Source organism: Stenella coeruleoalba (assembly GCF_951394435.1).
Source record: "Stenella coeruleoalba genome assembly, chromosome: 3".
In the NCBI taxonomy this organism is placed as follows: domain Eukaryota; kingdom Metazoa; phylum Chordata; class Mammalia; order Artiodactyla; family Delphinidae; genus Stenella; species Stenella coeruleoalba.
This window is the reverse complement of record NC_137148.1, coordinates 51,305,454-51,330,442: the sequence shown is the minus strand read 5'-3', so window position 1 is coordinate 51,330,442 and position 24,989 is coordinate 51,305,454. Positions and strand designations below refer to the sequence as shown.

Genomic DNA, 24,989 nt, shown 5'->3' with positions numbered 1-24,989 from the left:
TAAATAAGCTTACACACTAGTGTGGCCATTAAAAAAAATCAGTATAAACTACTTTTGTACTTCAAATAGATTCTTAATGATTCTTAATATTTTGACATGTTCTTAGTTCTGAGAACTTCATTATTCTCTTTGTCCTTTCTGGCATTTCAGAATTTTTAATGTAGCTATTACAACTTATGGATTATCTGGGTTTTGCATGAAAAATTGCTAATACTCAAAAGCTGCATCTGAACCATCTGCCAGGAGTTTATGTGAAGAATTTTGAAAATATAACCATTTAAAACTGTCAGCATATTGCATTAATCATTTAAAAAAAATCAACCTAATACCACACAGATTAAATTGTCCAAAGTAAGTTTTAATGCAACATATTCACAGGTTTACACTATAAAGTTGTGAAAAGAATATCTTTTTCAAATTTGATTAAGTGCTGCAAGATGTTGAAGAAACTCAGCGCTCAAATGAATTATATGTTTGATGTCATTTTTGGCAAAGCCTCAGAAAATGTCACATAAAAGAAAAACATCTTACTTAAAATAAGGTCTTGACAGCAGTCTGGAATAGTTAACAACTCCATTCCCAAATGGGATTGCTGGTTATAATCAAACTTTTAATGATGGTATTAGTTCCCCCCTTGAGACAATTTAAATACCCAAACAAAACAAAAAACATGTGCACGCACACATACACAGCCCTCACCTCTTTTATTTTCTAAAGTGGACAAATTTACAATTATTTCAATTCACGTTCCAAATATCTAATCTGATTACAAAGTTTCCTTGCAGATTTATCAGTGGCCACTTGAGAAATGACAAGACGGCAGGCTACCAGGCAATGTCAGTCAGTATTTTCTCATTTTGTTTTAATTTATGAGAGGTATAAATAATTCCCATCAGTGATCGAGATGTAGACCCTGAGTGTCAGTGCCCTCACATCTTCTAGATCCTAGAGGTGAAAACGGTGGGAATTTTTCATCTCTCATTTACATTTATACAGTTTTTGTATCCATCATCTTCTAAATCTTAGTCTGTCAGATATGAGAGAGTTAAGAGGAAGAAATACCTCTAAAAGCAATTTGTCCATTTAAGAGTTAACAGTCAATTTCACTTGGAAAGTTTGAAAAAAAAAAGCTTATTATGAAAAGCTTATGATAAAATAACATTATGGAAAATAATACACATGTGTGTTTCTGGCATGAAGATTAAAAAGTCCAGAAAAATAAATATCACAGAGTTAACCATGGCTGTCTTTGGAAGAAGTATTATGGGGTGATCTTTCTTTTTCTCCTTTATGCTTTTCTACATTTCTGATATTTTTGCAAAGGACATATGTTACTTTTACAATTGGAAGAAATAATACAGCTTTTTTTTTTAAAGAGACAGTTATGCCCAAAGGTTAATACCTACCTCTATCAATTAGCAAACCTATTTTTAATGGGTTAGGAATGGCATCGATATTAATAAAAAGAAGACAAATTGCAGTTACTAAAAATATAGCTTAAGGCTTTTGTCAAATTTCGCACATTGGAATTATATCAGTCACCAGGCAGAAAGAATGCTTATTAAAAAAATTATATTAAGACAGTGAAGGGCAGCAAAGAGGTACCCCTAACACATTGGTTTTTAAAAGTAGCAAGAGACGAGTGCTAAGTAACTACTAGGAGGTCTGCAAGATGGCACAGAATGCAAGAAAATAAAATTAAGTATGCCCATAACATATGGTTATCAAAGTAAAGCTCAGCAAGATTTGTTCACAATAGCTAGTGAAAAGTTTGAGATGGACTGTCCAAAAAAGAACAAAGTACTTTATGGACTCTCACATTAAAGATGATCATCTCTTACTCACTGTATCAAAAGATTAAATTCTTGGTCTAATTGTGAGGGTATGTACATCTTTAAACTTGCTATACCCCTTTAAAAGTCTTTATTATTTTTAAAATTATATTTTTGAAAAACTTACTGTTAAAAATAAAGCATGCTTTCTGGCACATAAAGGTAGTAAAATGCATTCAATAAAATTTCACTTGAGAGACTGTCCTGGCTACAAAGGGAAGCTTCATTTTTCTAGGACTTCTAGTAAATGAGGTGTTCCACACAATTACATATTTCAGATAAGAGAAGCTTATCTTTAACTGATTAAAATAATTAAAAACTTTTTTTTTTACTAATTAGGTTAGAACGATTGCCTATTCTCTGCCTTATTAAATAGTAATAAATAACATCTAGACTTTTCTTAATGAATCAGGATCAGTATAATGAGTATCAATTATTTGAATACTGACCTGCTTTCAGAATATAATGAAGTATCATCTACAGCAAATATATCTATAATATTCCACTACTATGTTCTTGTGTTTCCTTACCTAATGTCAAGTGGTCATGTATCACCTCTTACTGCTACCTGAATGGATGTCCCTAGCCATGGCTTTCTTTCTCGCTTTAAAAAAATTTATATTATTTTTACCTATAAAATAATAGGCTGGAAAGATCCACAGGGCAGTCCCTGCCCTGGGTTTTCTTTTGCTTGTTTATTTATTTATTTTCTAATCCTTGAGGTACATTTTACATACCATCAAGTTTACCCTTTTAAAGAGTACTGTCCCACACTTTTATTATTCTTTAATCTGTTTTTAACTTAGAACCAGATAATCAGTTTATTAGCACCATGCCCAAAGTAAGAATAAATAGAGTATTATTGATGGCTGGACTGAGAGGCTTTCTATGAGTCAAGGGCAAATATACTTTCACTTTTCCATGTAAATAACATTAGAAGTTAGCAATATAGGGCTTCCCTGGTGGCGCAGTGGTTGAGAATCTGCCTGCTGATGCAGGGGACACGGGTTCGTGTCCCAGTCCGGGAGGATCCCGCATGCCGCGGAGCGGCTGGGCCCGTAAGCCATGGCCGCTGAGTGTGTGTCCGGAGCCTGTGCTCCGCAACGGGAGAGGCCACAACAGTGAGAGGCCCGCATACCGCAAAAAAAAAAGGAAAAAAGTTAGCAATATATTAAGAGTAGACTACGGGAAAAATAGGTCTGATACTTCCAGCCTCCAGGAAAAAAATGATGACTTAAGGCTCCCTGAAGAGAGCTAACTGCTTTGGAAAACAGGACCAGTTTGCTCAGAGAGGAATTAATTCTACATGGTATTAGGCACAACATAGAGCTAACATTCCAGAAGGGTTTCTGTTTCTTATAAAAACCAAGATTAAGCTAGTTTAACATTATATGTTAGATAGATGAAAAGTAGTCAAAAACTATATACTTTAACAACCTATCAAGCCTGAGAGGCCCTAGTCTGACTTAATCCAGCATTGAAAAGATAGTTTGAAGAGACCTGAAATGGCACAGTGCAATTTGAGAGGTACTAAGCACCTCAGGGATGTGTTTCATGAAGAGGCTTTAAAATTGTTTCTTGATTTACAATCTCAGATTGCTCTTCCTCTAATTTCTGGCGCTAGTCATAGAGCAGGTATTGTGTGCTTGAAACTTTGAAAAGAGTATCTGACACCTTATCTCCCTAGAGCTGATTAGAGAATAAGTCCAAACCTGTATCTCTATGTGACTGTGTTCAGTTTGGTGCTGGTTTTGATATGATGAAACTTAAAGAAATCTGGAAAGGACTTAGAGACATAATTTAACAAAAAGGATTATACAGTTTATTAAAGAACTTGACAGAGCCAACACAGGAAACCAACTATCTCCAATTAACTATCAATCTTATTCAAAATTTATTACCCCCTACAAAAATCCTATGCACAGGCCTGGATGATTTACAGTGGGACTAAAGAGACTCCCAGGCTGTAAACAGGATTGTCCTGCAGTACATCTCTTTTGACATTGCTGGTATCTAAAGTAAAACACCACATTCCTTGTTTATTTAAATTGGGATGTTAGAACCTACTGCAGATTTTGTATTCAACTAAGAAATGTAATTTTTTTGAATTTTAGAGACAAATTTCATGCTGCTATAAAAATTCTCATTATTTGACTATAATAATGGCTGTATTCCTTCACATTCTATTTCTCTCATTTACTGAAGCCTTCTTTATACATTATCTGAGGCCTTTAAAAAGTAAATAGGTGGCAAAGCAACGGCAAAAATTATGAGGTTATATTTTTGTAGTGCTTTTCTCCATACACAGAGGCATAATTATATTTATTATCTGACAATATCTTTGTGATATAAGAAATAGCAGATCTTGAGCTTTACTGGGAAGACTGAAGAGAAAAATGGATGGTCCCATATACATTTTTACTACACAGAGAAGCTTTTTACTACATTGGTGTTAAAAAGATTAATACACTGACTCAATTATAAGTATATGCTTTCATACTAGGGCAGAGATGTTAAGAGGTTTCTGGGTTGTAGATCAATATTCTTTCTTAGGGGGCAGCTTCGTTGAGGCATAATTGGCATAGAAATGAGCTGTACATGTTTGAAAGTGTACCGTTTGATGGGTTTGGACATGTGCATATACTCACGGCACTATCTCTACAATCAGGTAATATCAAATGGCAATTTATTTTGGACTGTTTAATTGTATGGGGCCCAAAGTATTTATTGATGTAAAAGTAACAATCTTTCTTTCAAATGACTTTTAATTATTTTATTTTCTGTCATAATGGAACTGAAGGAATTAATAAAGAGCAAATACAGCAAAACATTAAAAAATTTAAATAGCACACCTTATTTATCTTAGAATTTCTATATGGAGAAACAGATGGATCCTGATTTCAAAGTAACTTGTCTCAGGTAATAGAATAGATTTAGAAGCAGAACTATGGTCAGAATATAAATTCCTAATTATCTATACAAATCTGGCTAAGGCTCTAGCCCAGGAAATTGGATAAAGATTTTTTTTTTTTTTTTGCGGTACGCGGGCCTCTCACTGTTGTGGCCGCTCCCGTTGTGGAGCACAGGCTCCGGACGCACAGGCTCAGCGGCCATGGCTCACGGGCCTAGCCGCTCCGCGGCATGTGGGATCTTCCCGGACCAGGGCACAAACCCGTGTCCCCTGCATCGGCAGACGGACTCAATCACTGCGCCACCAGGGAAGCCCCTGGATAAAGATTATAAAACCAAAGGAATATTACTCCCTGATCAAAGGTGACTTCCTAAGATGACAGAAGCCCTGAAAAAGTATCACATCTATTAGAGCATCTGGCTAAATGGGAGACCTCCATTCATGCAAGGACAAAACTAGGTAAAGTAATGCAGGGACATTAGAACACAAAGCTTTCTTGTACTTATGGGTTTCTTTCCAAGTGCTTTTAATGTGAGAATAATACATTAAATTCTAAAATAAAGTCGCAGTAGTCAGCAAGTGTTAGACTTGCCAGATTAATTCATAGAATCAGGAAATAATACTACTGGAAGCTTTACTTAAGAATGTACATAAGTGCATGCACACATACCTTTTAAGAAAGAATATGATTATAAAAATGCAACTGTGAAAACACAGTTAAGGAAAGCTTATTTTGAGATTTTAATTTATGTCATATTTATATGTAACCATATTGATCATAGGCTTTAACTCTAACATAGTATTAAAATTCATATTTTCAGGACTTCCCTGGTAGCACAGTGGTTAAGAATCCGCTTACCAATGCAGGGGACACGGGTTCAATCCCTGGTCTGGGAAGATCCCACATGCCGTGGAGCAACTAAGCCCGTGCGCCACGAATACTGAATCTGCACTCTAGAGCCGGCGAGCCACAACTACTGAGCCCACGTGCCACAACTACTGAAGCCCGCGGGCCTACAGCCCGTGCTCCGCAACAAGAGGAGCCACCACAATGAGAAGCCCACGCACCACAACAAAGAGTAGCCCCAGCTCGCCACAATCAGAGAAAGCCCACGTGCAGCAACGAAGACCCAACGCAGCCAAAAATAAATAAATTAATTAATTTAAAAAATAGGCTTAAAAAATTCATATTTTCAATTTGTAGATTTGGATAGGAAACAAAATGAAACCATGAATAGCTATATTTTTCTCTTACAAATGTAAAATTATTATTTTTACATAGCACTGTAAATTTATTAAAGGTCTTCTCATTACCTAATTTACCAACTTGAAGGATGCACAAGGCATTTTATCCCTGGATTTATGATAAGAAAATGGAGTCACTAAGGCTTAAATAACCTCACTGCTAGTAACTGAAATTGAGTCTTAATACTTTCCTGTTTACTTTGAAATATAATATTCCAAAGCATTCATACAACCATTAGTGTTTCATATAATGAACACCTAGTATTACTGTCAAAATTTGTATCAAAAATAGTAAATTCTTCTTAGTGAAGAATTCCAAGTAATAAAAGTAGTACTAATCAGGGAAATAGTCACCATTAGAACACCACAGTAAATAACTGTTGCCTACAGGCAATATCCATCAATGGATGCTAAAATTAGTGTGAGGAAGCTTGAAAAGAAACAGGATATTTGTATAGTTGCAAAGTATCTTCCCCTCCAGTACTTACATTCTCAAAGGGAAAAAGAGTAACTTAACAGTGTAGCAACTAAGCAGAAACCACCTTAACCAAGTGATCACGGTAATATCACCAATAAAAAGACAACAGACATCTTGTTACCTCCGGTACAGTGCACTGGGAAGGACATGCCACTTATGTGGCAATCTTTCCCAAAAATGCGTAGCCTCAATCTAATCATGAGAAAACATGAGACAAACTCAATTGAGACGTTCTACAAAATATCTAATCAGTGTCAAGTTCATGAAAGACAAGAAAGGATTGAGGAACCGTCACAAATCAGAAGAGACTAAGGAGACATGATGACTAAATGCAATATGGAATTCTGGAAGGAATCACAGAACATACAAAGGGCGCAGGTGGGAAAACTGGTGAAATTCTAATAAGGTCTGCAGTTAGTAATAGTGCTGTGTTAATATTAATTGCTTGGTTTTGATCATTGTACTATGGTTACACAAGACCTTAACATTAAAGGTATCTGGAAACTCTCAATTTTTGTAACTTCTCTGTAAGTCTAAAATTATTTCAAAATAAAACAATAAAAAAATAAATAACATGGCCCATTCTGAGACTAGAAGAAAAACGATAGCAACCAAATGATCGCTTTTTTTGGGAAGTTAATTTTTAACTGTCTCTCAGATTTAGGGAAAATCCAGGCATTTCTAGATGATATAAGAAAAATTAAATTCAGAAAAGTAATATATATATTACTATAAAAGTAATATATAATTCTCTTTCTAATTATGAAATAAAAAGATTTTTAACCTGGTTAACTTTCATATAAATAGACTGAAATAAGCTCCAGAAGAATCTTCTTTTTGTATGTGTGTTAAGAAATAATCATTCTTTTAAGATTCAAGTCTTTCTTTATCTAATTGTATTAAGTATTTCAAAGGCAGACAAATAAATCAACACAGCACTGTTTATGTCTAATACAGGCCTTAACCATACAACTCTATTTCGGTAATTTCCTACTGCAATTCTCTCACTCCTACTAGTAGATCATGAACTATGTACGAAGGCAAGAACCATCTACTGCCAACTTCATAGCCCTAGTCCATCATGGCTCTTCAGATGGGGTGGGAGAATAATAATTACTAGCTCAAAAATGAATAAAAAATTAAAATAAAACATCTTTCCAGTTAAAAGGAATTACTTTCATATATTTAAAATGCTTTTTAATTATAAGAAACAGTCCCCTGGGAAAATTATATATAAACTTAAAATTAATCCTCACTGTATTCTTTCAAATACAATATTTGAAATCTTGTACTCTTTCAAATCTCAATATTGCCAATATAGCTTCTTTCTAATCTGGGTTACATTTTACCCATATGATCTAGTCACATATAAGTTTATCCTTTCCTTCAAATTCCGTTTATAATTTGTGTCATTCTGGTGAGTTAACTTTTTAATAATTTGTTTCACTCAAACATATTTTGGTGATTCTAAGTTCTACATCAAGTACCTGCCTTTACTATAATAGTCACTGGGGACATGGTACAAATAATCTAAGAACTATGAGCTTTAGATAGTTATGTGGTATTACTCGTGCTACTTAAAATAAATAATAATGCCTATGGCCAAATGCTGTACCACTGTTCTGTATTGGAATACGTATTCTTTAAGGATAGATATTACATCTTATGCTTCGATATATCTCCAGTGACTGCTATAGAACCTAGTAGTTAAAAATATTCATGCTTTCCAAAAGCATGAGGCTACACAAGATATATGCACAAAGCAAATTTGTTAAGCCAAATTTAGTGTACATTATTAAAGGTAACAATCAAATTTCTGATCATGTTCACTGAATCTACAATGTATTTTATTATTGTAAAAAGAAGACAGATTTGAGAGTTCCAACTGTTATTTTGGAAATTGAATATTATATGTTTTATAGCTGAAACAGTTTTAAACTAAAGATCTTCAGTAAAAAAAGCTTTTTTGAAGCTATTCTAGAGCTTTATTTAAAAAATCACAGTACAATAAAGAAATATTTAACCTGTATAAAAAGCAGGATATTATTTTGATCAGCTTTTGATCAGTTTTATCAATACTTTAGATTTTCTGTACCTAAACATAAGAGCAAAACCAAAAACAAACAAGAATTTGCATTTAATACTATTCAAACCAACGTATGAATAATGTCTATACAAGTCTCATATATAGGGCCTGAACACTTTTCTTAAATGTTTTCAAGGGTATGCAGTGTAAAAATGGACATTCTATCCTGTGTACTTCTAGATAAGTGCTATGGCAACATTTAAGTTTTGCTTGATGTGAAGTACTCTGTTTATTAAGGAACACTAGTTACGATCATGTTTGATTGAATTTCCTTCTCAGACAAAAGTCCTAAGTGAAACTTAATTTTATTGGCTAACTGGCCAAAGAAAGCATTAAACAACAACAACAAAACTCAACTCAGGAGACAGGGAATAAGTACCAAGTGAAAATAGAAGCTTGATAACTGCCCTTACCTTCACTTCTTTTTTCTGCTTGTTTTGCTGCATTTTCCATTTTCTTTTGTTTTGCTGCTAAGAGTTCCCGCTTTAATTGTCTTGCTTCTTTTCTGAGCTCTTCGCTATAAAGCAAAAACAATTATATAAGTATATAATAGACCGAAAGAGAAAGTTGTTTAGCAGAAACAACTAAATCTAGTTGTCAGGTACACTAAATCTCTAAGAAAAACAAAGTGAATAATGTAATTAATTTTGTTTCTGTGTATGTGTATTTGTGGTATGGAAACATACTTAAAGGATATACTAAACGTTGTGATTTTCATAATAGCAATATAATATGAGTTACTATGAAATATAGCTCCCTTCAAATATATCAAACAGTTGGTAAGTGATAAATGAACTATTGTTCTCCCTCTAATTTACTTGCAAATTTAACATTCTAGTTTCAGTTTAATAATTCATGGAGATTCCAAATCAAAACAAACGTTTTAATATAAATACTATTCACTAAACCTGGGCATACACAAAAACATTTGGCTTCAAAACTTGTTGAATTCCTAACTGGCACCAATAACTACCACTTATTAAGCAATTATTATATGCTAGGAGCAGTGCTAATTTTTTTAAACTCAATTAATTTTTAACCCATTTGATATCACAATTTGCCAAATAATTTCCTCTCCTGTGAAACCTATCAGGCTGAGGTATTTTGATAATTAATACAATCATATATTAAAGGCAAATGGAGATGTAAGTTGTTGGCTTCACTGCAAGTCACTTGTTAAGTGACTGGTTTCTACAGGCCACTTTTAGGGCAGGAGATTCAAATTCAAGCCTTGGAAAAAATTATTAACTGCCCATGTCATTAACCCTGAGGGTCATTTGTGAATAGTTAAAACTATGCATTTTATATTTGTGAATGTCAGGCACCCATTCTATTTTCCACAAGCTAGAGTGGGTCATGGAGACTAAGAACACTGTAGCCCAAGGAGGCACCCCATTCTGGAATGTTCTCTAAAGATAATCAAGGTTTAGCAAAATCCTAAGTCTAAAGAGCTCCCTACTGATTCAGCCTTTAGTGCTTCCTCCTAAACCCCAAATCTCATACTTTTTTACTTCTGTCCTGTATTAGAGTCACCAAACTGATAGGTCTTACAATGTGCATGACTCAGTTCTTTTCATCTTTTTTCCATATCAAACACACACAGCTTGGCCTCCAAGGTCCTCAATTCTGAAACTTCCCTCTCTGATCAAAATCCACTATGTTTTTAGCTTTCTCAGTCTTTCATTCCTACTAAACTTATGCTCACTCTTTTAATAATGAAAGCAAACTCCTTAATCGTAGTTCACAGTCCACCAGTCTATTCTAACCCAGTCGTCTCTCTATCCATTCTGGATGCTATGGTCAGTCATTTCCCTGATGTCCTCACCAGAACCCTTAATTTTCTTGATTTGTTTGGCCTGATGGATACATCATAATCACCTAGAAGAACTTGTTAAAACATGGGGAGACACATCTCCAGAAAATACTATTTCTTTAGATGTGAGATGTTGCCTAGGAATTTGCTCCTGTGACAAATTACCCAGGTGACTCTAACATGAACTCAGGTTTGGGACCCAATGCATTAGGACCTTACTATAGAAATTATCTTCTCTTTCTTATAACTTCAAGCACTCCTACTTCACTAATCCTTTCATTCAGCCAACAGCATGCTCAAATTTCCCTGTACTCTGCTCCAATCAAGAGATTGCTATCTTTACAAGTGAACTCCTAGCTTGAAAGAATAGTTTGTATACAGAGTCTAATTCATCAACCTCTTAACTTCTTAATCTCTTGCAATCTATCCTTCTTATACTCTATTGACACTCCTTCTATATCAGTCAAATTCAATGTCCTTTTCTCAGTCCTCCTCTTCCTCTTTGGCCTTTCTATCATTCAATGATAAGAACTACTTCTTTCTGAAATTCTAACAGACTATGTACCACTTTAGAGTCTTGATTCTCTAATTCTCCTCCGAATTACTCTTTCTCTTCTCATCCTATAATTGTTGGCATCTTTCTCATTTCTATACCCTGTACGCCAGCATTTTTATCTAATCTTATAAGCTATCACTTTTATAATGGGTTATTTCCAAATCTAGACATTTTGCCCTACATTTCTAACTATCTATTACAAATCTCTGTGTACACTACTGCTGTCCAACAGAAATATAAGGTAAGACACATATACAATTTTAAGTTTCCTAGCAGCCACATTAAAAAAAAATGGTGAAAAGAAATGGGTTAAATTAATTTTAAAAACATATTTTATTTAACTCAATAACTCAAAATATCCATTATTTCAACATGCAACCAATATGAGAATATTAATATTTTACATTCTTTTTTTTGTACTAACTCTTCCAAATGCAGTGTATATTTAACACTTACAGGACATCTCAATTCAAACTAGCCACATGTCAAGGGCTTAGATCCAGATGGATGCTTGAGGCTAGATGTCACAAGAATTACAAACTCTCTATGTCAAAACTCCAAGCCATCTCCTTCCTGGCCAAATCTGTCCCTTCTCCTGAAGTCCCTATTTGATCGTGAAACCATTTTCCTCCTAATGACCAAACTCTGCACTTCCCCTGGGACTGTTCACCCTCCCTTTCACTGAATTACCGTAGAGGTATGTCATCTTCCAACCTCTCTCACATGTAACTGCTCCTCTTGACTCTCATCATCAATGCCTAGTTTAGGCTCTCATGATCTATTTCTCTGATAAATGTAATTACTTCCTATCTCTTGACGTTATGTGAAAACAGAGAATAGCAACCACATCTTTGCTCCATCCACTAAATACCCTTATTTTTTTATTATACTAGTTTAAAAAATTTTTACTTTGGTAAGTAATTCAGGAAACTCAGATGATATTTTCTGAAGACTAAGGCCTTGAGGGAAAGATTATTTTGAAAGTTGAAGAAGAAATGCTACATGATGGCTGAACAAACTAGTTATTAGAGTGATCTGAAGTATGCAAAGAATGAGAGGCAATGAGAGTATAACTATTGTAGAGGCAGTAGAGCACAGTCATTACAATGATTAACTTAGGGTTCAGAAAGTCCTGACTTAAAAGCCAACTCCATCACTTATTGTCTGGGAGACCTAACAACAATTATTTAACTTCTCTGAGACTCAGCTTCCTCAACTATAAAATCAGAGTAAGGTATCTGAAATGTTGGGCATTCAATACATGTTCAACAAATGATGGCTATTATTATTTAGATCTTATGTTCGAAACAGTACTACAGTTAAGGGCTGTTTGTCAAGTAGGAATATTTCCTTATTATATAATTTATTATAAACGAATCCTACCTCTATTCCATATGGAGATCAACCCTGTTTGTAATTTTTAAAAAGGGCAAAGAATGTGTAATGCCAGCTTCTAAAAATCTATCCTTAAATAGTAAAAGATTTAGATACACTATTGAATTAGCCATAATAATATACAAACTGAACAATGATGAATAAGAACTCAAAAAAGACAAAGTGAGATAGAGAAGGTTTAGGTCTTTACAGATTATTAAAGTATGTTTTCATTATACTGAATTTTTCAAGTAATTAAAAATTTACAACATTGTCAAAATCTTTCAGATTATTCAAACAACACCATTTGGTAGTACTTATGGAATCCATAACTCCTGGAATGAAGTGCAAGTTTTTAACCTAGTCTTTAGATCACAGTCTAGTTTTAGGGTTCCCAATCTTACATTCTCTGGAATATAATTTTATCCATTGGTAATAGAATATATTTGAATCTGTTAAAACGCGAATGAAAATTGTAAGCCTGGAGTATATGTCACCTTATACTGCTTACAAAGCAATCATACAAACTATGGGCTTGCTTGAGTCTAGGCAGCATCTTTTTGGCTCCCTCAAAGCCTAGTTTCTAATTGTATGGTAAAAGAAATAGCTTCTATAGGCTACTATTAACTCTAAGCTAATTAATTTTTTCCTAATAGGTAGGTCTCTAATTTGGAATCATTTGAATTTTAACATGGTTTGTATGACATCACCATTATCTATCAAATAATTCTGCATTGTATATATTTTTAATCTGGTAAATCTGTAGTATACTCTGTTCCAATGAAAAAAAGAATTCCTTAAAAACATCATCCCAATAAAATATCAGGAGCCTAGAAACTATAGTAGCCTTTATATACTTAGTAATAGCAAAGAAATTACTAATTCATTCAGCAGTTTCTAGAGCCTCTAATATCCGTACTGTACCATTCTGAGTGATGACACAGAAATCAAGATAAATAAGGAGGGAAAGGAATCTAACTTTGCTAGGTTCTTTAAATCAGTTACCTCCTTACCACTTAATCTTCTCAATAACCTGAGATGTAGGCATTTTATAGGGAGGAAGGCTGAGGCTTACAGAGCTTAAATACTAAGCCTGAAGTCACACAATCTATCAGAAAGTGAAAGAGCTAGAAACTGAAAATGAGATTGTCTGAATTCTAAGTCTATGCTCTTTTCATCATGGTATAACTGAAACCTTGAGAAAGTCTCCAAGGAGCCTAAATTCCAAGGAGAGAGATAAATCATGTACATAAATAATAACAACAGTACATAATAGAAAGCAATAACTGCCATGACAAAGAAATGACTGAAGCATTTTGAAATTCTGAGGAAAGAATACTATACACTAAATAAGGGACGGCTTCATAGAGGAGGCATTTGAAGAGGACCCTGAAAGATGAGTAGAAGTTGGCCAAGAGGAGATACAATGAAAGGCATCCAAGCAGTGTGTCTTAAAGACGGGAGATGGTAAAACATTATGCTATAGCACAGATGATTTAAAGGAGAATAGAAACAAAAGATAGAGCTAGGAAGAGAGCCTGGGGTAAAGTCTAAATGCTAGGTATTTGTGAGGAGCCCAGGTGAGAATGTTGTCCTTCCGTTTTTTCCACATCTTTGAGCGTCCATTTCTTTCTTTTTTTTTTTACAACCAATTTCTCAATGGCTCTTGTCTTCATTGTATCCACTATCCACCTATTTTAATACCTTACCTGTAACCCACACATTCCTTAAACTGCTGTCCTAGCAGTAGTACCTTCTTCACAAATTTCAATGGCTTCCCTTTAGATCATAACTTAGACCTTCAGAAGAATCCAGCTTTGTTGACCCCTGACCTCTAACCTTTTGCGACCTCAGACCTAGTGCCATGCCTGATCTCGTTCTACCTTTTGGATATTCTTTCTCTGTTTCCACTGGCTTTTACTCTTCCACCTCCTGCTTCTCAAATTTAGGTGCTTCTTAGTAGCCTAGTCTCAACCCTCTCTTTTTTTCTTCTCTTCTTTAGAAATTTCATCCATGTTCAGGGTTTCAATTCTATTTTCTTAATGCAGTCAAAGTGTAAAAGCAAGATCGTTAGCCTATGCTCTTTACACATTTCCACTTTCAAGCTTAGATTCACATTTCCAACTGCCAGATGGATACTTCAATTAGTATCCCACAAATCCACAAATTTACCATTTTAAAAGTCAGATTGATCATTTTGGCTACTCAAAAAACACCACCTCATTTTCTCTCTCCTTTCTTTGATAAGCCACCAGAACGCTGGTTGTCAGGCCCATCTTCTAGTATTGCTCTCTTACTCCCTACAGCTGTTTAGTAGCCACATTCTTCCTCCTTTACAAAGTCTCTTCCTTTCTGTGGTTAGTGACAGCTGTTTAGGCTTTTGTGACTTCACTATGACCACAGTCTCCTACTTGGTCTACGTGCTTCTGGTCTGACCTTTCTTCCATTCATTTTGCACACTTAGGCCAAATCCTACAATTCTACTCCCTAATCTTTTTAACTCCTTAAGTTCTACTGAATTGTGCACTAATTTCTTTCCCAAGCATTCAAGTCCCTCTTACGAGCTACCTTCAAACTGCTTTTTCAACTTTATCTATCACAGATCCTCTACGATTACTCTAAATTTCAGCCAAAACACACTAGTCATACTTACTGTGGCAAACTTTGAGCTTCAGCACATATACGCCTTTGTTCATGCCATTTCCATTACCTAAAATTGTCTTTTCTCCCTATTACTGCCAACTAAAGTCTTCCTCATTTTTCAAGGCTTCATGGAGAAAATGGCACTAGAGCACAGCTTTGGGGCAAAGTTGTCAAGCTCACTGTACCTCAGTTTTCTCATCTGTAAATTCTGACTATATTCAGCCTATTATTATAATTAATGATTAAGGATTAAAATGAGTTCAGAGCACTATTAGGTGCTTAGAAGGCAGTTTTTTTTTTTTTTTTTTTTGCAGTACGCGGGCCTCTCACTGTTGTGGCCTCTCCCGTTGCGGAGCACAGGCTCTGGACGCGCAGGCTCAGCGGCCATGGCTCACGAGCCCAGCCGCTCCGCGGCATGTGGGATCTTCCCAGACCGGGGCACGGACCCGCGTCCCCTGCATCGGCAGGCGGACACTCAACCACTGCGCCACCAGGGAAGCCCATTTTTTTTTTTTTTAAATAAAATATACTACAATCAACTCATGACTATTAAATTACATAAGCAATTTAAAGAATTAAAACTTTAAATAAAAATCAATCATTTTAAGGAAAATGATACTAGTTACTATACTATTAAAGATGCATACTCTAATCTCATTGATGGGTTGTTTTATCTTCTTATGGCCAATGTCCATTCCAAAAGAGTAAATACAACTTTTGTATAAAAAAAGGAGACATGTTTATCAGAACACCTAGACCCAACATCATTATATGGCCACAGGAAAGCAATTAATCCTCCTTTGCCTCAGTTTTATCATCACCTAAGAATAGTCTGAGGAAGGTGTAAATTAATATTTCTGAAATGCATAATCACAATTATAAATGTAAAAAGTGATTATACTATGTAGATCATTCTATTTCAAGTCCTCTGGATTTAGGATCTTAAGGTCCATAATCTAAGGAAATGGTGAGATGCTGAATATAGTCTTCACCTTAGACACAAAGAAGTTGAAGTATAGAGATGGTAACTGTTTTTTTTCAATATTGCCTAAGTCAGTAACAACACTGTAAATATGATACAGACATCCTAATTCTTTATGCAGTTTTTCACTTAATGTGCTTACTACCCACTGAATGAAAAGTACATTTAGACTTGAGTACCTTATTTTTAAGCTGAACAACAGAAGACACTATGAATAAGTAACTATGCACGAAAGGTTTTATACCTACAGTATATTTATATTTTTATCAGACTGTTTATAGTACTTTATAAAAGTTAAAAATCTTGCAATTTTTTTTTAATCGTACAGCTTTTCAACTTGAGATTGAGGATTTAAAATGTCAGTGACAAGTATCCTGCATGATTTTCAGTCAGTTTTTATTTTTTCCCAGATGCTTTTCTCATTTTCTCCAGTTTCCAGGAATGTGCCTTAGGAAAATTTTGAGTTATATCTGTTCTTTTTTCTTATGGCATGAGAAATATTATCTTAATATAAGGGTGGTGAACTCAAACACTGACCTCCTCTAACATTCACCTTCAAAAAAAAAAAGGTAAAGTTATCAAGACCTGAGTATTTGACATGCTTTTGAAGAGAACTTTAATCTACAAAAATGAAATGGACTATGTATACATATCTCCTTAATACATACGATGGTAAATGAATTTGCTTAGAGACTTTGTTAAGCAAGCTGACGGCTAAACACATGTCCATTACAGATCACTGCTTCTTGGACCATGGATGTAGTACTTGCAGTTAGCTTAAGTCTGCTATTTCCCAACATCTGATAAGAATTCATAACACATGGAAATGATTGCAAGCCAAACAGTACAGCCTTCATGGTTTTTAGTCTGTCACTTTAATCACAAAGATACCGAATCTGTTTGTAATGAAACAACAGCTTGGCTGTTGATGAAATCATAAAATAGCTGTAATAAAAGCCCATCATAAGTATTAAAACTAAAAATGTATGGCACGATTTGTAGTATGGTATCATCAGCAGGAGCAGAGATGCAAGTTAAACATGTATCAGGAAAGTATTTCAATATGTTATAGTTTATACATTAATTTTGAAAATATATACAGGAAATAAAAAAACAAATTAAATCATGGAATCCCTGATTTGTGTGTTCAAACTGTTCTACCTATTATTAGCAGTATGGTGTTAGACAACTAAGTTAACCAATCTAAGTCTGTTTTCTCATCTTAAAATGAGAATAAAAGTAAGGTTGTAAGGAGGAAACATGATTCCATGGAAATTACTTAGTGTACTTAACATGGTACTTGGCCCAAATATGTGCTCTACATGAGTTTGCTTCTTCTATTATTATCATTATCATTTTCCTCTCCAGCACCAACACTACTTCTATTCTTACTATTTACAGAATCAATTACCGACAAAATGAGACCTCAGGCTAACTAAAGAAATCAAAAAGGCAAACCCTTCCATTTTTCTCAAGGATGCACAGATTTCAAAAGCTTACCGATAAGTTTTTCTGTTTGATGTACTGCTTGGATTAAATATCATATACTATGAAAATAAGAAATATAACAGTAGAAAAAAACCCTAAAAATTACAAAATTCTTATACCTTAATTCTGGTCACTAAACACTTGGAATGGAATTGCTTATTTTCATTCATTATAGTCTAGTTGAGAAGTTAAGGAGTAAATAAGTCAACAAGGAAATGTATATATATATATATATATATATATATAATTTCTAAGAGGAAGATTAACAGAGAACCTATATTATTTTAACTAAGTGATCCTGGAAGCATCTATCAGGAGATAAAATTTAATATGAGAGATAATGTTCCACATGTCCTTTATATTGTTACATCAATATGTAGGAAAAGAAAGACTATAATCCCTATCCATAAGTACACAATCCCTATCCATAAGTACACTGAAATTGGAAAAGAAGGAAGAATTTAAATGCACCTGCATCTGGCCTTTAGACTTACAATCTTAATCCTTTCATATGGAAGATCACATTTATTTTTAAATAAAAAGTTGAGACGTTTGATATAGATTGTCATTAATCTTTGCAAGACCTCCTTCAAATCTTAGAAAATCTTATTGTCTTTTCCAAAACAGACTAAAGAGTAAATCCTGCACCAAATCATAAAATATCCATGATAACCATAGGTGATATTGTTATTCTCTCTAAACACCAAGTAATAAGTTCTCAATCAAACATGTTATTTCACAGCAAGAACTTGGCTTAGCTGATATTTGACAGAAGTGGAGTAAATCTGTTGTGGCAGAAATTTGGTCTTTAGCCATATGTCTATTCCATAATCCAACTTTACAAAATGATATTAACTCAATATGAAAAACAAATGAGATTTCCAATTCCAGTAAGGCAGCATACCAGGTAAAACCCAAAAACTCCCTTACAAATACCTAGGAGTGCTGAATAAAGTACATTAAAAAAAAAACCCCAAAACTTTAAATGCATAGCTTAGCTCACTAAAAACACGCATATCTGAAAAAATGCATAGCCTAGCTCACTAAAAACACGCATATCTGAAAAAATGCATAGCTTAGCTCACTAAAAACACGCATATATGAAAACACGCATAACACAGGATGCAAAACACAGAGAGAAAAACAACAACAACTATGGGAGATTAAAAGACATGGAAGACAGAGTGAGAAGGTCTACCACATGTATAAGTGGAATTGCAGAAAGAGAAAATAGAATGAAATGGAGATAATAGTGTCTGAGAATTTTCCAAAACTGATAAAAAACATTAGTCTTCAGATTTAGGAAGCTCAATAAATTCAAGCAGGATAAATAAAAGGAAAACCCAAATGTAGACATATCATAGTCAAAATGCAGAGCACCATAAAACAACCAGCAGAAATTAATAAGGATAAATCACTTCAAATTAAGTTCACCTTTTTCTTGGACAGAGAAAGTAGACTGCCATATTGTGAGAATAAAGTAGTCATGGACTTATGCAACGTAAGACATAAATGATGTCTTTCATTACAGCCATTAAAGCAGAGAACAAATAATGCCTGGCTGCTTAAGCAAAAATGATTATGAATTAGTCTTTACTAGTGCAACTATTCCGAGAATGCTAAGTAACAGGTCAAAGTTAGTTTTTAGACATGTTTCTACTAAGATACTGTACACTAGGTCCTTACCATATTTTGGCATATGATGCTGCACTGAATATAAAGTAGAAGACAAACCAATTACAGGTAGAGGGTATATGAATGGGTCCAGGAGGTAGGAGGAGTAACAGCAGCAGCAAGAAGGAAAAAGACTGTGAGGCATTTAGTTGACAGCACAATCTGAGTCAACACTGTGATGTGACTGTCAAAAAATGTGTACGGTCATTAGGTCTCATTAAGAGAAGTACAGTATTCCCAACATGTGTATGTTACACCTTTGGTAATTGTTCTGCAGTCCTTGGATGTTCTGTTCTGTTTGTTGTCTTTGTTCTCTTCACTTTTCAGTTTTTAAGGATTCTATTGAAATATCCTCTAGCTCAGAGATTCTTTCCTCTGAGTCCAGTCTGCTAATAAGCCCATCAAAGGCATTCTTCATTTCTCTTACAGTGTTTTTGATCTGTAGCATTTCTTTTGGTTCTTAAGATTTTCATCTCTCTGCTAACACTGCCTATCTGTTCTTTCATGCTGTCTACTTTATCCGTTAGAGCCCTTAGCATATTAATCATAGTTGTTTTAAATTCCCAGTCTGATAATTCCAACATCCCTGCCATGTCTGGTTCTGATGTTTACTTTATCTCTTCAAATTGTGTTTTGCCTTTTGGTATGCCTTATAATTTTTTCTTGATAACCAGATATTATGGACCGGTAAAAGGTACTGCTGTAAATAGGACTTTACTAATGTGGTAGTGAGGTATGGGGAAAGGGGATGTGTCCTATGGTCCTATGATTAGGCCTCAAGTATTTTAGTGACACTACTCCTCTGGACTGTGAACTTCACACATGTTTCTCAGGTTTTTCTCCTCCCTTAGGTGGGGGCAGGATGGTTAGAATGGGCTGCAGTTGGGTGTTTCAATTCTCCAACATGGAGGGTTAGAGCCAGCTGAAGTTGGTTATTTCCCTTCTCCCAGGTCCATTAAGCTCTGATAACCCACAGCAGGTTGAGCTCTGGGTAACTGGTTTTCCCTGAAGGAAAACAAAAAGAACAGAGTGCTCTGGCATAAGTCAAAATGGTTCCTTTTCCTCTCCCCCTGAAGGAAGTAGTAGGGGATTTATTTCTGTGAAATTTTCTGTGAGATCCTAGTTAAGCTCTCAGAGGTAAATCTCACAATATTGTCCCCCGCCCCCCCCACTCCATGACCAGGTGTCCCTGGAGTTTTTAACTCTCAAACTTAGCCACACTGTACCTCCAGCAACTTGTCATTTACAGTTCAGGTTTCCTATCCCAGCACTGGTTCCCATGCAATTTCTCCTTGTTCTCAGATAAACTAAATTCCCTGTATTCACCTGTCTGTCCCTCCAATCTTGGGGGGCAGCGGTTTGCCCTGTGTCCTCACATCTCTTAGTGATCCAAGAAGAGAGAAAAGCAAGGTTAGATAATTTTATTAAAAGAGAATATTATATTTTATTTTACTTGAATTTAACACAAAAATACTAAATGGAAGTAGACCAAGAAATTTCTAATTTTTATATAAATGTTTTTGTCTCAAGAGGTTTCCTAAGAAATTTCTCCATTTTATGAAAAAATGTTATGAAAATATTAAGAGAATGGAGTCACTTTTTTAAACTACATGATTTAATTTTAGTTTATACTGATTAAACTGCCCTAAAGGTTGAGGAAATTAGTATACTTAACATTTTTTCCACCTTTTCCTTCCTTCATTTGGGTTATATTAGTGTTTTTAAATTGTCAATGTCCACAGCATCTATGCACAAAATTTTCAGTTGTACTGTCTTAGTTTTCTATTTAAATGAATTCATTGTTCACCACCATCTCTCTTACCCCAGTACTTCTCTCTGGTCCTGAGTTCAAGAGATGGTTGGAATAATGTTTACTTACTGTTAATGATAGTTATTTCTGGATGTTTTTAGTTGAGTTGTCATTTTGGGTTTCCTATTTTCTTCTCTCTCTGATATACTGCCTTTATTTTTTATGAGCAGGCATCATTTTTACAAAAAAACTAAAGTCACTAAAGAATATTTAGTGAGCTACATTTATCCCAGTATCTGACACTGTGAGTATGCTCTGTAGTATATGCTAAATAAAAATAGGCATAAATTAAGGGAGAAATGGTATCAGAATACTAATCCTGGAAACCACCAGAGGGAGGTGTGGGAGCTAGGAAAGAGGAGAAATTTTGTGAGAAGAAAGACATCTCAAATGTAGCACATAGGATAAAAATCACTAAGAAAACGACTTCAGATAAAATAATGTCTACCTAAAAAGGAGGTCGTTTTTGTGAAGGTCGTAGTTACTCAGTGACAGAAAAGCATTATGTAAATTATTTATTAAAGATTTACTACTTCCCACAGTATTCTTGCCTTGTTAAGTTTGCTTTCCTGACAAAATGATTTCAACATTATGTAAAAGAATGAAAACATAAACGAATGATTTTAAGTACAGTACATGGTATGGATTATATAAGGAAAAGAAATTGAGGCAAAAGTTTTTCTGGCATTCATCTAGACTTTTATCAGTATGGATCAGAATTATATAAATTGGCTTCTAGAGAACCATTAAGTTTTATACAGTGTTTTACAAACAGAGTTGCATGTAGATGTTCCTCTTAAATCACTGAAACTTTTCACATTTTAAGTTTAGGGACTACTGTCCCTGCCTTTCTTAGCCAATGCATGCAGAGATGTTGAGGTCCCTCCTTCATCTACAAGCCCACTTCACATGCCTCTTGAACCATTTATGATGAAGACAAAAAGTATATTATGAGCTTCTATTACACTCAAGAATGAGTCACTCTGTTTTAGGTCTATAATCAAGTATACCTAAGTGTAGCCTTTCTGATAATAACTACAAGATGATGGTGGTGGTGATGATACTGACCACGATGATGATGATATTACTAATGTACCTTGTTTTTCTAACTCGAATTTCAGACTCTCCTCACTGTGTGGGTGGGAGTTCCCAAGTCTTCCGGGAAGTACTCTGTGTGTTTTTTCAGGAGAGAAGAGCCATTAGATAAATGATGATTTTGCTTACCTGACTTTGAAAATTGCCCTTCCTTACTGCCTTGTATAATTGGCAAGCTTGTACTCTTCTGGTACAGATGCCTTCCTAAATCAAGCTCACCATATCCTTTTGACCCTGGGGCTGTGGTTTGCTTGACTTCAAATCACTCTCCGAACTAGAGCCAGGATAATTTTTTTTTTTTTTTTGCGTACGCGGGCCTCTCATTGCTGTGGCCCCTCCCGTTGCGGAGCACAGGCTCCGGACGCGCAGGCTCAGCGGCCATGGCCCACGGGCCCATCCGCTCCGCGGCATGTGGGATCCTCCCAGACCGGGGCACGAACCCGTGTCCCCCGCGTCGGCAGGCGGACTCCCAACCACTGTGCCATCAGGGAAGCCCCAGGATAATTTTTTAAAGTTCAAATTTGATCTCATTGCTTCCTTGCTACACAGCACCCTTTGATCCTCAAAGTCCATATCCATTAACTCTACTACAAGGTTTTTCATGATTTCAGATCTGTTTTATTATTAAGCTCTAGCTCTGGTGCCTCACTCCCGTTGTACATTCCACATATTCTAAAATCCTATTAGTTCGTAGAACGTGTCATAATCTTTGACACCTACTCCTCATGGCCTAAAATACTCGTCCCTCTTACATCCTTCCTCCACATACATTTATCCTCAGATCTCAGCTTTCATGTCACTTTCCCCACAAAGACTTCTGAATTCCTGATACTGGTACACAAGCTCCCTATGTTTATCCCTACTGTCACACTTACCATATCATATTTTAACTGCCTGTTACTTCTTTGTAATCTCCATTAGTCCAATAAAACTGAGTCACTTCACTTTTTTTTTTTTTTTTTTTGCGGTTCGCGGGCCTCTCACTGTTGTGGCCTCTCCCGTTGCGGAGCACAGGCTCCGGACGCGCAGGCTCAGCAGCCGTGGCTCACGGGCCCAGCCACTCCGCGGCATGTGGGATCTTCCTGGACTGGGGCACGAACCCATGTCCCCTGCATCGGCAGGCAGACTCTCAACCACTGCGCCACCAGGGAAGCCCCTCACTTTTTTTTAATAAATAAATAAATTAATTTTTGGCTGCATTGGGTCTTCGTTGCTGCATGTGGGCTTTAGTTGCGGTGAGCAGGGGCTACGCTTTGTTGCAGCACGCGGGCTTCTCATTGCGGTGGCTTCTCTTGTTGCGGAGCACAAGGGCTCTAGGCATGTGGGCTTCAGTAGTTGTGGCACGCGGGCTCAGTAGTTGTGGCTTGCAGGCTCTAGAGCGCAGGCTCAGTAGTCGTGGTGCATGGGCTTAGTTGCTCTGGGGCATGTGAGATCTTCCCAGACCAGGTCTCAAACCTGTGTCCCCTGCATTGGCAGGAGGATTCTTAATCACTGCACCACCAGGGAAGTCCAAGTCACTTCACTTTTACAACCCTAATAACTAGCACAGAATCTGACACATAAGCAGTATTCAGCATTCAGTAAACATGTCAAATTGAACTAAATTGCTGGTGGCGCTAATTTTTCTTCTAAATTGCCTAGCGCGGCAATTTTTCTTCATTCTGGTAGGTGAAAAAAGTACATTTAACACTAAAAAATAATTCCTTTCTCTTAATCACTGACAACATGTATCAATACTAAATGTAGGTACCCTGAGCTCAGCAATTCCAGACATTCATCCTAAGGACTGCAAAGTGTTCAAGCACCTGGACAAGTGCAAAAAAAAAAAAAGAAGGTGCTGGCTGTTTATTATAACACCATTAAAAATGGGAAATGTCTATTTAAAATAATTACACTATATAATATAGATTACATAATAAAGACAAAGTGTCATTCAATTTATATAAAACCATGTGTTTGTATGTGCATATCAACACACAAAAACAAAAACAGAGAAAGATTTGAAGGTAAATTTACCGAATGAAAACAATGATTAGCTCTGTAGAGTATAATACCATGTGACTTAATGATTTTATAAACTCTCAATGCTGATTCTAAAGATAAACCTATTTGTTTAGAAAAAGAAAAGTTTCTTTTTCAGGGAGAATATTTCTAATAATTTTCCCTGAATATCTTTGGTAAGTATTATGATCTAATGTTCCTTCCCTGACCTTCTTTAAAATAAAAGAAAATTAAAAATTACAACTAAGAATTTAAATTGAATCAACTGAAACTTCTCTGATGTCCAGCACACTTAATGCATCATTTTTACCAATTTAAGAATCCATTTGTTAGAACTTTTTGATTTCCACAACAGTCTCACTGAATAATCTCAAATGTCTTAGAGCTTATTAATAGAGTATGTTAGTCAAGAAGAGAAGAGAGGGCTTCCCTGGTGGCGCAGTGGTTTAGAGTCCGCCTGACGATGCAGGGGACACGGGTTCGTGCCCCGGTCCGGGAGGATCCCGCATGCCGCAGAGCGGCTGGGCCCGTGAGCCATGGCCGCTGAGCCTGCGCATCCGGAGCCTGTGCTCCGCAACGGGAGAGGCCACAACAGTGAGAGGCCCGTGTACCGCAAAAAAAAAAAAAAAAAAAAAAGAAGAGAAGAGAGAGTGTGGCATATTTGAATGCTTACACAATGTTTAGATTTTCCTATCTGCAAGACAAATTCTATCATAGGGCATATTACAATTTGTACTAAGTATTAAGTTTACTATCACAATGGCAGTATTGAGACTTTAAGAAAAGGTTTCTTAAAATTTCCACTGCAATTTTATTTTCCGTCACTATGGATAAATAAACTTAATGTACAAATTTGATAAAATTACAAACCCAAATTAGTCAAAAAATTTTTGCTCAAATTTGATCTCACCTCTCAAAACTAAAAACTTTGGGACCTACACTGATATGCTTTTGTTCCACAGCCACTATGCCACTAAGAGGGTGTTTTGGAGAATGAACAT

General features: G+C 35.6%; 1 protein-coding gene across 4 annotated transcripts in view; it reads right to left on the bottom strand.

Annotated features, from left to right (window-relative positions):
• Positions 1 to 24,989, bottom strand: part of CWC27 (CWC27 spliceosome associated cyclophilin) — a 230,147-nt gene that overhangs the window by 106,096 nt on the left and 99,062 nt on the right. For all 4 annotated transcript variants that reach the window (XM_079918332.1, XM_079918333.1, XM_079918331.1 and 1 more), the window contains one exon: positions 8,966 to 9,069. In XM_079918332.1, coding sequence (XP_079774458.1) covers positions 8,966 to 9,069 — 104 coding nt within the window. The remainder of the gene's footprint in view (positions 1 to 8,965; positions 9,070 to 24,989) is intronic.